The sequence below is a fragment of the Ailuropoda melanoleuca genome, chromosome 3 (assembly GCF_002007445.2).
Source record: "Ailuropoda melanoleuca isolate Jingjing chromosome 3, ASM200744v2, whole genome shotgun sequence".
Classification (NCBI taxonomy): domain Eukaryota; kingdom Metazoa; phylum Chordata; class Mammalia; order Carnivora; family Ursidae; genus Ailuropoda; species Ailuropoda melanoleuca.
In genome coordinates this window covers 23,505,826-23,517,980 of record NC_048220.1, presented here as the reverse complement: position 1 = coordinate 23,517,980, position 12,155 = coordinate 23,505,826, and the positions used below count along the sequence as shown (strand labels likewise).

General features: G+C 36.7%; 1 protein-coding gene across 2 annotated transcripts in view; it reads left to right on the top strand.

Annotated features, from left to right (window-relative positions):
* The window catches only part of SAR1B (secretion associated Ras related GTPase 1B), a 27,914-nt gene extending 15,850 nt beyond the window's left edge, over positions 1-12,064 (top strand). For both annotated transcript variants that reach the window (XM_002912919.4, XM_011224511.3), the window contains exons 3-7: positions 28-147; positions 4,100-4,165; positions 5,693-5,796; positions 6,899-7,030; positions 8,340-12,064. In XM_002912919.4, coding sequence (XP_002912965.1) covers positions 28-147; positions 4,100-4,165; positions 5,693-5,796; positions 6,899-7,030; positions 8,340-8,456 — 539 coding nt within the window. In that variant the 3' untranslated portion in view covers positions 8,457-12,064. The remainder of the gene's footprint in view (positions 1-27; positions 148-4,099; positions 4,166-5,692; positions 5,797-6,898; positions 7,031-8,339) is intronic.
* Positions 12,065-12,155: the final 91 nt, after the last annotated feature.

Genomic DNA, 12,155 nt, shown 5'->3' with positions numbered 1-12,155 from the left:
TGACTAATTGTAGCTCTTACTCTACAGGATTATATAAGAAAACCGGTAAATTGGTATTTCTTGGATTGGATAATGCAGGTAAAACCACATTGCTACACATGCTAAAAGATGACAGACTTGGACAACATGTCCCAACGTTACATCCCAGTAAGTATATTCCCACATACAACATGTTCCTTTATCAAGTGATACCAGTTCATAGGCACTAACCGAAATTTTTTTGTTTTTTGGTGGATAAATTATGATCAGGTGATTTGACCTATTCTTAAAATATTTTGTATAATAAATCATAGCTAACCCACTCCACTCCCAAGAAATATATTTAGATCTTAAAAATAAAACACATACCTTCTTATCAGTTAGCACACCCTTCTCCAGCTAGAGGAATTAAAGTTACTCTCTCCAGAATTATAACACGATTGAGAGGTCTATCCAACCAAATATTGCTTAGGCTATAAATAGTCACCATAACCTAAATTTCTTTCAAGTTTTAAAACTGTAAAACATTATTCAGTGGACACATTATAGTTTTACACTTTGCTAGGGATTCAATTTATGAACCAGTTATTTTTCTACTCTGAGGAACCACAACAGTATCTAATATAAAGACCATAGAATTATTCCAAGAAGTAGGGCATGCATTGATACATTAATAGAAAGTTTTAGAACAATTTGAAAAATAATTTACCGTGGTTTCTTTAAGAAAGACTGCACGAAGAACGTTAACAGTGACTCTGTAGATCACTTAATATATACTGTCCAGTATATAAGGTTATGTTATGGTACTATTTGAGAAAGTAAAGTTAATGTTAAAGTGACAAAATTATTAGAAGCCTAACTTATAAGTACCTGTTACCTTACTTTCATTTGAAAAGACTATGAATCAAGTAGACATAGAGCTTTGTTTTGTTTTTTAATTTTAGTTTTTTTAGACATAGAGTTTAAAAACAAGCTAGTCCACAGATTAATTATGAAATACTGAGTGTGGACTTATTAATAATGAGTATAAAATTGAGCAGTGGACCAAAAAGTAGATAATATGATAGTTATTTAATTCGGTAAATTTTCAGAGAACAAGGAAGGAGAACAACAGAAACAAAGTATCATTTTATCAGTAAAACTGTTAGTGAAGTTGGAAAAGGAAGGTTTCATAGAATTGATAAATCTTTTTTTTTGTATTAGAAGAGTGGGGCTTGGCAAATAAGATTCTGATACAAGAACAATACTATTAAAGAAAAAATGATCATGGTGAAATTGAGTATGTAAATTGTGTGCAAAAACAACTGGAAGAGGGATGCCTGGGTGGCTCAGTCGGTTAAGCGGCTGCTTTGGGCTGGGGTCATGATCCCAGCATCCTGGGATCGAGTCCCCGCATCAGGCTCCTTGCTTGGCAGGGAGCTTGCTTTTTCCTCTGCCTGCCGCTCCCCCTGCTTGTGCTCTCTCTCTCAATCTCGCTGACAAATAAATAAATAAATAATCTTAAAAAAAAAAAAAAATTGGAAGAGTCTGCCGAGTGGTATGGTATTATAGTAGGTGTAAGTCGTTTTAAAAAAAACTTTTTTTGAGATTTTATTTTTACGTAATCTCTACCCCCAACATGGTGTATAACCCTGAGATCAAGAGTTGCATGCTCTACCGACTGAGCCAGCCAGGCACCCCCATTTTTATATTTTTGACGTTGCTCTCCTTTATTTATTCATCAAATATGTATTGAGGACCTACTTTATGTCACACATTGTTGTAAGAATGAGGAGTAAAAGCAGTGGCACAAAACTGTTGCCATCTCAATTTTCCTGCAGCTCTCGTTCATTTTATCTTAACATTTTTCATTAATCGAGCATATGTGAAAAAAGTAATATATATCTACCCTATGATCTGACAATTCCATTGCTAAGTATTTTTCAAGGAGAAATGAAAACATATGTTCATCAAAATCCTTGTACAAGAATGTTTATAACAGCTTTCTTTGTAATAGCCCCAAACTGGAAACAGCTCAGATACCCATCCAAAAAAAAAAAAAAAAAAAAAAGATAAACCATGAAATTCTAGTCAGTAAGAAAGAGGAATAACTGTTACATACAGTATATATTATGCTGCTTGGAAGAAGCTGGTCACAAAATGTTACATACTGTTTGATATCATTTATATGAAATTCTAGAACAGGCACACCAAATCTGTGGTGATAGAATTCAGATTACTTCTGGGAGTGGACAGTGACTGGGAAGGGTTAGAGTCCCTGGGATAGTAACACTTTTCTGTGTCTTAATCAAACTGGGATCTTTTATAAAGTAGGGAGTGGGAAACTAGCCATAAAGGTGGTTTCCCAACCACATCCAAGCATTATATTTTCCTAATGGAAGGGAACATACTTTGAACACAAATTGTATTGGTTCATTCAGTTGGGAGTCTACATAAAGAATTTTTTAACAGTAAACTATTCTGGGGCCTCAGCAATTGTAATGAACTATTAAAATTACACTGAACCTTTCATTGTAATTGTAGGGGACTTCTGTTTCTGCTATGGGGCAGTAAGAGCATTTGGAATTACCCTCCCACTGTAAGCAGCTAAAAAACTGGCAAACATATGTACTACAACTGTTTTCAGACTGGACTATGATTCCTGAAAAGGAAAACCTTTCTTTTTTCAAGCTTTATCACAGAGATAATCGTCAGACCGTGGTGCAGGGAGAAGAAACCCAAACATAACCCAGTAGTCTTGCTGAGTTGAGGAGACAGAGACTAGAATATGGGGAGACTGTGGTGATGAGAATTTGCTTGGCTTAATACCAGAGAGGAAGGAGCTCTAGAGACAAAGAGCTGCAGAAATGTTCATGGCTAAATACCAGTCTGTTTGCAAAGGGTTGATCTCCCCATGGCCAATCAAAGCATAATTTCTGGAGAAAGAAGAATTGTAGCAGAGCTGTTAACCAAATAATTCTCAGAGCTCACATGGGCCCAGGAATCATTCATGTTCCCACCAGCCAGAAGGGAGAGACCTGGTTGAATAACACACAGTATTCAATAGCGACTCCAGAAGGACCATACCTTAGTAACAGGGTTGAAGTACCTGTAAAGACAAGACTACTGTAACCTAACAAAACTTAAAAACTGATCTGCAAGCAGTTTGACTGCCTACCAGAACAAAGTCCACCTTACTCAAAAGAATACAATGAAATCTAGCAGCCAGTCAAAAATCACTAGACATGCAAAGAAGCAGAAGAGTGTGACCCACAACCAGGAGAAAAATCAGTCAGTAGTGACAGACCCAGAAGTGACAAGGATGATGGAATTAGCAGATGAGGATGCCAAAAGAGCTCTGATGAATGTGCTCAAGGACTGAAGGAAAACATGAAGAGAATGAAGAAACAAATGGAAGATAGAAGACAGAACCCGGTGGAACTTCTAGAAATGAAAAATACAATAACTGAAATGAACTTTTCACTACATAGGATTAACAACAAAATAGTGCCAGTACTGTGGAGCAAAGACCAGTGAACTTAAGTCAACATAACAGAATCTATATAAAATGAAGCACAGATAGAAAAATGAAAAGAAAATGAACAGATGCTCAGTGACTTGTGGGGCAATACCAAACAGTCTAGCCAACCTATACTTGAAGTTCTAGAAGAAGAAGGGAGGGAGCAGAAAAAAAATTTGAAAACATTATGGCAAAAATTTTTGTTGCTACTGTGTTTATCATCAAAGACTGTCACTTGCTAAGATGACAGCCATGAGAGAAAATTATTTCCCCGGTATCATCTAAGATGAATTATAGGAAGAATTATTAGGTTGCAGCAGTTTCTTGAATTCACAGCAGATAATTATCTGAATAGTTAATATTTTCAGCAGGAGAAAGAGAAGGGAAAAAATATTGAATTTGTGGGGGGTAAGAAATACCAGAATATTACCATTACTTGTGTTATGTTGTTAATATAAATTGAAGTATATCTAATTACAATAAATTCTTTTATTAGTTCCTAAATGTTTGATGTGAACTTACTTATTTACACTTAAAGTAAATCAGACATTAAGTAGCAATACATACCATGAATGGAGATCTGATTTTCTTGTTGTTAAAATATTTTTTATTGTTATTTAGCTTCAGAAGAACTAACCATTGCTGGCATGACTTTTACAACTTTTGATTTGGGTGGACATGTTCAAGGTAAGATTCTATAACTCTTATAGTTGCTTTATTTTATTTTAACTTAATAAAAATGGGGCCATTATTTTCCAGTGCATGAGATCTTGTTCTATTCAAGGAAGGCCAGAGTAGACTTAAAATTTAAGAATTACTACTACCAGATAAGATTTAAACCAAAGTGATTTCATGATACTCCTGGTCAATTTAAATCTGAATTGCTTTTGGTGTAAAGCATGTAACCAAAATTTAGCCTCTATCCTCTGCTCTAATCCACATCTCACTGATTGTCATAATCATGTTATGATGTTACTGCTCTGTATTAAAAACCTTCAGTGGCTGACCTACAAAATGAAAGCCAAACTTGTTGACCTGGCATTCAGGATCTCTGTAATCTGATCCCATTTTATTTTTTGAGTCTTTATTTTCCCCTATTCCCTTTCCTATTCTCTGTACTCCAACCAAACAGAACCCTCTTGGTGTTCTCCCTCTCTGTGCTTTTGCTCATGCCATACCCATCTGCACATAAGTAACCCACCTTCAGGGCCCAGTGTAAGTGTGGCTGCCTCCCCTGAGAAGCCGCTCTCACCTGGAAGTGCTCTTAACTGTATTTCCATGGCACTTGTTGCGTTTGTGTAAATGTCTACAAGTTTGGAAAAGACTGTGTTATCTCCTCTACTAAATTTTCCAGAACCAAAGCCCATTTCTTATGCCCTGCCCAAGACCTGGCAGTACCCAGCACATGGTAATTCATAAATAATGGATATTACAAAGTTGGTGGACATTCTAAACCTCCTATGACAAATAGTTGAAAAGATTTTGAGTGGTTGTGGCTAGTGAATGCACATTTGAGACATAATAATTCTTTGAAATATATGAAGTACTTTCCAGAATATGATGGTTAGAATTGGAACCTAATGGAGTTTGTCTGAGGCTTAATTTCTGTGCTGTTTTTAAGATATATCATAAAACCGAAGTCAGAAAAAAGTTGCTTACCCCTAAAGCGCCCCTAAAACTTTTCTAAAACTAATGTCATGGAAAAAATTACCCTAATGGTTTCATCGACTTTAATTTCTGTTATAACAGTTTGCTTTTATTATTTTAACTTAAATCTGTGCCCACTAATTTCCTTCTTTCACTGACTCTGAATTTATCAGTGCAAAAAAAACCTGAAAAAATGAATTAAGACTATATAAATAAATAAAATAAAATAAAATTTATTTTATTTTATATAAATAAATAAAATTTAAAAATAGTGGCAGTCATCCAGTGAACTTAAAGTGCATCATTGTCCATTGGTAACAAATAATTCCACTTCTAACGTGGGAAAATTGGGGCAGAGTAAAATATTTGACTTGGTCACGTCATGGAAAGCCTTCCTTGGTCCTCTGGAAAGATTTGGCAACCCTGGGTTAAAGATTAACTTAAGTATATAGTGACGTGGGAGCAGCTAAGGGATAATTATACTTGATATCTTGTTAGACTCTTCCATCAAACCATCTGCTAGGTTTGACCATCAAATAAAATCTAACTCCTGATTGTTTTTGTTAGCTCGAAGAGTGTGGAAAAACTACCTTCCTGCTATCAATGGCATTGTATTTCTGGTGGATTGTGCAGACCATGAAAGGCTGTTAGAATCAAAAGAAGAACTTGATGTAAGTTAACCAAAACTAAACATAGCTGAATCACTCTGGTGAGCTTGAGGAAATAGTTTGGAGATGTAGGTTTCGGAGTGCAGCTTTTCTGCAGTCTCTGATATCACTCCTGGCAATTGACAGAGCTCAGTGGTTATTGCATTTAGAATGCAGAGACAGTGGCTTGAAGTAATTGTACCTATTGAGGACATTCTAACACAGACTTTCTTCCTGAAGAGCTAAGCTCACTCTGTGCAGTGTGCCTTTGTAGTATATTTCATGTCTGCGGCATACCTGGAGTAGCTTGGTCTTGAGTCTCTGTTCATCCTAGATGCCATTTTCTTCGGGAGTTGGCCAGAACCTGGAAATGGTATAACATACTTAGTCACCACTTTCAGCAGTGAGCAGGGGCATGTGTGGCTACATCTCCTCCCCCTCTCCCAGGTCAGATGCTTTGTAAAGTGGTTCAGGATCAGCTGGGAAGGCCAGGGCTAGGTCTAGGATCACAGAGAAAGCAATGATTTAACCTGAGCATGCCTCTGCCCAGAGCAGGCAAATTGTTCATGTGCCAAAGTCCAGGTAGGTTCTGTGGTCATGGAACAGGGTCAGGGTATTCTCAACTACCTACTTTGTGCCAGGCACATGTATATTAACTCATTTAATTCTCAAATCCACTGAGGCTTATTTGTCCAAGATCTAGCAGTAGAACTAGAATTGAAACCAGGTTGGCTCACCTTCAAGGTATTTGTTTTAGAGTCCCTTAGTGATTCACAGAGTGAGCAGAGTTGAGCATTTACAGAAGGAGCTATAGGGAAACAGAAGAATTGAGCTTATAGTTCCTTTGAGCTCACTTTTTTTTTTTTTTTTTTTTTAAATTCCTCTCTCCACCCAGCTTGGAGTCAAACTCACAAACCCCAGATCAAGAATTGCATGTTCTACTGACTGAGCCAGCCAGGTGTCCGTGAGCTTACTTCCAAATGTACAAAAAGTTTGTCAAGGAATTTGGCAAAACTGACATGCTATGATAGAGAACGAGTCCTTGATACTCATTGGTATCTTGTCATAAGGAGCTCTTTAGATAGTTTCATATCAACATCTTGTCTTTCATTTTGTTTTGTTTCAGTCACTAATGACAGATGAAACCATTGCTAATGTGCCTATACTAATTCTTGGGAATAAGATTGACAGACCTGAAGCCATCAGTGAAGAAAGGTTACGAGAGATGTTTGGTTTATATGGTCAGACAACAGGAAAGGTAAGTAAAACAACTTTTTTTTGACTAGTGTGAATATTTCATTTGGCAGTGTAAGGGTCTTTTAATTTAATGTGTTACTTTATTTTTATCTTCTGAAATAGTTGATTCCAGTACTAGTGCTAACAGTAATCATGGTAATTAGTCGAACTGGCAGTCTGCCTTTTTTTTTAATTGAGGTATAACTCACATGTAACATTAGTTTCAAGTGTACAACCAAATGTCTTTTTAAATTACTATTGTCCAACTACATAGGCCCTTTATTATTTTTTCTTAAAAACTGTCATTTGTACATTTGGGTCTTTTTAAATGTCTTCATGTCTTTTCTTTCTACCACGGAATGAAACCTTTTCTTGAGGATAACAAAAATGTCAAAGCTCATGCTTATGGGAAACCGAATCAAGGCTTTCAGAGTTTTATTCATCATAGATTTTCAGAATTAGCCACCAAATAATTACTTAAGTGTTTAAGCATTTCGGTAGTGTATTTAGGCCCTGAGATCATCAGAGATAAATATAAAATGTAAATTTGAACATAGGAGTGTTTGGGGATTTTCTGAACATAATACTTTTTTTTTAAGATTTTATTTATATGAGAGAAAGAGAGCGAGCATGAGGGGTGGGAGGAGTGAGAGGGAGAAGCAGACTCCCTGCTGAGGAGGGAGCCCTATGCAGGGCTGGATTCCAGGACCCAGAGATCATGACTGAGCCGAAGGCAGTCGTTTAACCGAATGAGCCACCCAGGCGCCTTTAAACATAATACTTTATAATGAGCTTCAAAATGCTTTATTTTTACAATCATTTTTACTAGTATTTGTTTGGGGGAGGGATCTTGGTATTAAAAAATCTCAGAGTTTACAAACAAACTTTCCTTGGTTTATATATATTTTTTCAGAGTGGAGAAATACTGCATTCTTTGGAAGGAGACTCTGATGTTAGGGTAGACTTCAGTGTGTTTTCTTGTCTTCTTTTCAATAAGTCTACTCCCCATTTTTAGGAAATGCCTTGTTTAGACATAAACCTCCTCAGAAAGGTTTGTCTTTAATATTAGTGAAGCCGGCTTGGGTAACTTAAATTTTTTCCAACTCAGAGATTATTTTCATTCTTGTGTGCCTCACAAACTCCCCTCTTTCCCACTGAGAGAGAGAAGGAGGTTTCCTGTGTGTCTAAGGGACTTGTCTGCCCAACACCCCAAGGCTTAGCACAGTCACCCTTTGTTCTGAGATGCAGAAGCTGCAATTCAGCTGTAAAGTGGAGCTTTTATTTCATGAAGGGGTCATCCATCATAATATAATGTCTGTCTTCCCTTCTAGGGCAATGTATCTCTGAAAGAACTTAATGCCCGACCCTTAGAAGTTTTCATGTGCAGCGTGCTCAAAAGGCAAGGTTACGGAGAAGGGTTCCGTTGGATGGCACAGTACATTGATTAACAACCGCCTACATCGGTTCCAGGTCTCACCATTCAGGCCTGCTCAGAGATTTGATCCACTCAACATGCATAACTTGAATTCAATAGACTTTTGTTGGTTAGGAAACAGATGTTTTTTAGATTATTAATATTAAATCAACTTAATTTGAGTGCAAATTGAAAATTGATTCAAGTGAGTTTGAGTATCACAATGTTAGCTTTCCAATTCCATAAAAATATTGTTAGTTTATACAGTTCATAATCTGACATTATCCCCAGCACCATTTATAAAGAACAACTTTCCAGTAGTACATTTGAAGCACTTTTTAACAACGTGAAGCTACAAATATAAACCATGTTTAAAAGCTCATCATGTTAAATTTTTATGTACTATTTTGGAACTAGTTTTTAAATTTTAGATTATATGTCCACCTGTCTTAAGTGTACAGTTAATAATTAGCTTATTGATGATTGCATGATGCCTTACAGTTTTCAATAATATTTTTTCTTATGCAACGTCATGCAATAAAACACACCCTGATGTTTGGCATCTTTGTTGGGCAGATGTTTCATTTTAATGTGTCTTATCTGGCTAGTATGCTCTGACATTTTGAGTATTTAATAACATACGTATGAGGGGGTTGTGGGGAAAGGAGACCACTTCAGAATTTTTAGGATAATGTTTAAGTCTTCTAGAGGCTTTTGGATTTACCAGGAGACAAGCTGTGTTTGGTTCCATCTTATACCACGTGTATCTCTGAATCACGTGTACTTGTAACAGTAATGCTACCATTATTAGTGCTGATGGGGTCCACCTCCTAGTTTCCATGGGATTGGTCTTTTGAAGAAAAGCACATCTTCTAGTACAGCACAAAGTTAATCTGGGGTTTCATAGGCCCTATAGCTCCATTCCAGTTGTCTGATTCTGAAGTGTTCCAAACTTACTGGTGCCCAGTTTGGTCATTTGTGCCTTTTCACCCAAAGTAGTGACAGGCACCAGTCTCCCCACATTTAGAGGTACTCCCCACTCCCTTTTACATGATACTCCCAGGGCAAGCAACAAGTAGCACCTTGTGTGTCGTTTCATTGTGGAGGCCTGTATGTGTGAGGAGAAAGGAACCCTATTCTGCCTTCTGAGCTGCATGGGGACTCTGGTCCTGTCCTGTAGCTCTTTTGCATTGTTTGGCATATTTTATTTCTTAGAAATAAATGAATGCTTGTGTTCGATTTTCTTTTCTCTTAATTGCTCTCAGCTCTTACTTTATATAGCACAAAGGCTTTTGTTTTTAGAAGTAATGCCTGCCGTGTGGTAGTGTCTGCAAGCCTCACTGATAGACTAACATTTTTAGGTAGCAAAGCACTTTAATTTCTAAAGAAATTGAGTTCTTTTTTTCCATGAGGTTCTGAGATTCCCATAATTACTAAAATAAGCTGAAAGATAAGTGCCAAATATGGATTTTTAAAGATTCATACTTGAGAGTTAGTTCTCTCTTGGTTATAAACCAGGATTTTATAGTATATTTAACCAATTCCATTGAGAATAGATTGCTCCTGTTCCATCAGGAATAATTTAAATATCAGAATTAGTGTTTTCTTTAGCTTTTTTCCAAATCAGTTACTCTAGTTCTGTCATTAATACTGGAACATCTGAGACAGGTAAGGATTAAGGGATTTGACTGGAAGGAAATACCAGTTAGCTAAACCAACAAGGTCATTTCAACATGACCTTTGGTTTAGTAATATGGCTCTTCTGTTTCACTTTAACCTTCCTTTCAAATGAAAATAAGAGCTTCTTCCCTGCTTAGAGTCATCAGTAGCATCCTGGGAAAAGGAGGAAATGACATATCAACCTGTTGGTTTATTCTGCCACGTGTAATTCAAGTACTGCTCATTTTGTGGGGCACGGGACTCTTGAGCTCAGGGTTGTGAGTTCGAGCCCCACACTGGGTGTAGAGATTACTTAAATAAAAAAATAAATCAGGTACTTCTAATATCCTGACTAAACAGAACTAGGTCTTATTAAAGTAACTGCCTCTTGTTGGTATCTGTCTTGAGCACCTACAAGGACATGCATTTTCTTCAAGTATTTCCTTATCTTGTGATATTGAGAAGTTAAGTATTTGTGTCATAAATTGGGTATAAAGGAAAAAGCTTACTTGTTTCTCTAAAGGGAAAAATGCTTTCTGGTACAAAATAAATCATTCCAGAATTTTCATTCTAGTTCTGATACTGGGATCAAAGAAACAAAGTCAGTTGTGGACCACAACTAAACTGTGGCTATTGTCCCAATGATGTAAGATTATGGCCTGAACATTCAGAAATGAAGCTGCACACAGCAGCAGCTGGCTTTCCCCCCAGCTGCAGGGAGATGGGCCCTAGTCACTGGCTTCCCATCTCACTCTTCCAGCTCCTTGGAACATATCCACTGAATCACTGCTTCCCTTCAAGAGAAGCATATTAAGAGAATGCCAAGAAACAGTAGAAGCACATGGGGAAAACATGTTATCTCTATGTGCTTGTGCAAGTGGGTGCACCTGTGCAGTATTTTGGGGGTAAATGGTAGCACTGGGGACATAGATTAATTTTGTACCTTTTACCATAAGTTGTGAAAATGTATACAAGTTAAGATTGGATTCCATATAAATCAGGCACTGCTCAAAAGATATGTTAAAATCTTTAGTCTAAAGCTCTAAAAGACAGGGTCTCAGCCTACATTTCTCATTTTAATGAAACCCTTATCCCCACACCTCTTTCAAGGACTGCTGTTAATTATGTTTTCAGGTGACTTTTTAAATTGATTCCAGTTTGTCTTTATCTCAGTGAATTTTTAGAATTGGAGATCATAGCCTTTTTTAAAATCGGGGCAAGACATTTTCTAAAATATATGAAAAAAATTCTTTGCTCTTGGCTTGGTTGACAGTATCTTTGAGTGCCAAAGATGTATGAATTCAGATATTGCCTGCATAGACGTAAAGTTTAGTTTTGTGTGCCTGTGTATATATACACATTTACCGTGGTTTACAATGTTGTTTCTTTTCCTTAGTTTTGAACAGGCTCACGCTTCTTCCTAGTGCTTTGCGGCACATAAACTACTTGTAAAATCATTAAAATAGGGTAATAGCTGTGATAATACTGCTTCTTGCCTTCTGCAAAATGATTTGATCAGCCACATTCAAAACAGCACTTTCACAAGTTCTGTCATTAAAAGCAGTGTAATTCTAGTTGACATGATTTGAGTTTCAGGAGAAAGGTTTACATGTTCTCAAACTGTATTGGTTGTGACTCAAGTGTGACATCAGTCTTGATAGTCATGTGATTAAAGTTTGCAAGGATTTATTGCCAAATTTTGATGACAGTACAATGAGAATAGCTAATAGGAAGAGAATGCACTCGAAATATCTTGTGTTCATTTTATTTAGAGTATATTGTTTAGATCATTTTAAATCTATGTAAAAGTTAGCGAAGCTTCAAAAAATCCCCAAGAAAGCATGAAAAAAATAGAGATTAGCAAATAAAAATTCCTTAATGCAAACTTAATGGTGAATTAAAGGTTTTCTATAAACTGTTTTTTTTGCTATAAATCTAAGAGTTCAGAAAACTGTATCTTCAATTAAAGTCTAAATTCTCAAACCCACATGGTGATGCTTCTGATGGCTTCCATCACTGTTCTTTTGAAATGCAAATTCGTGCTTTTAAACCCCCCCCCCCCCCCCCCCCCCCA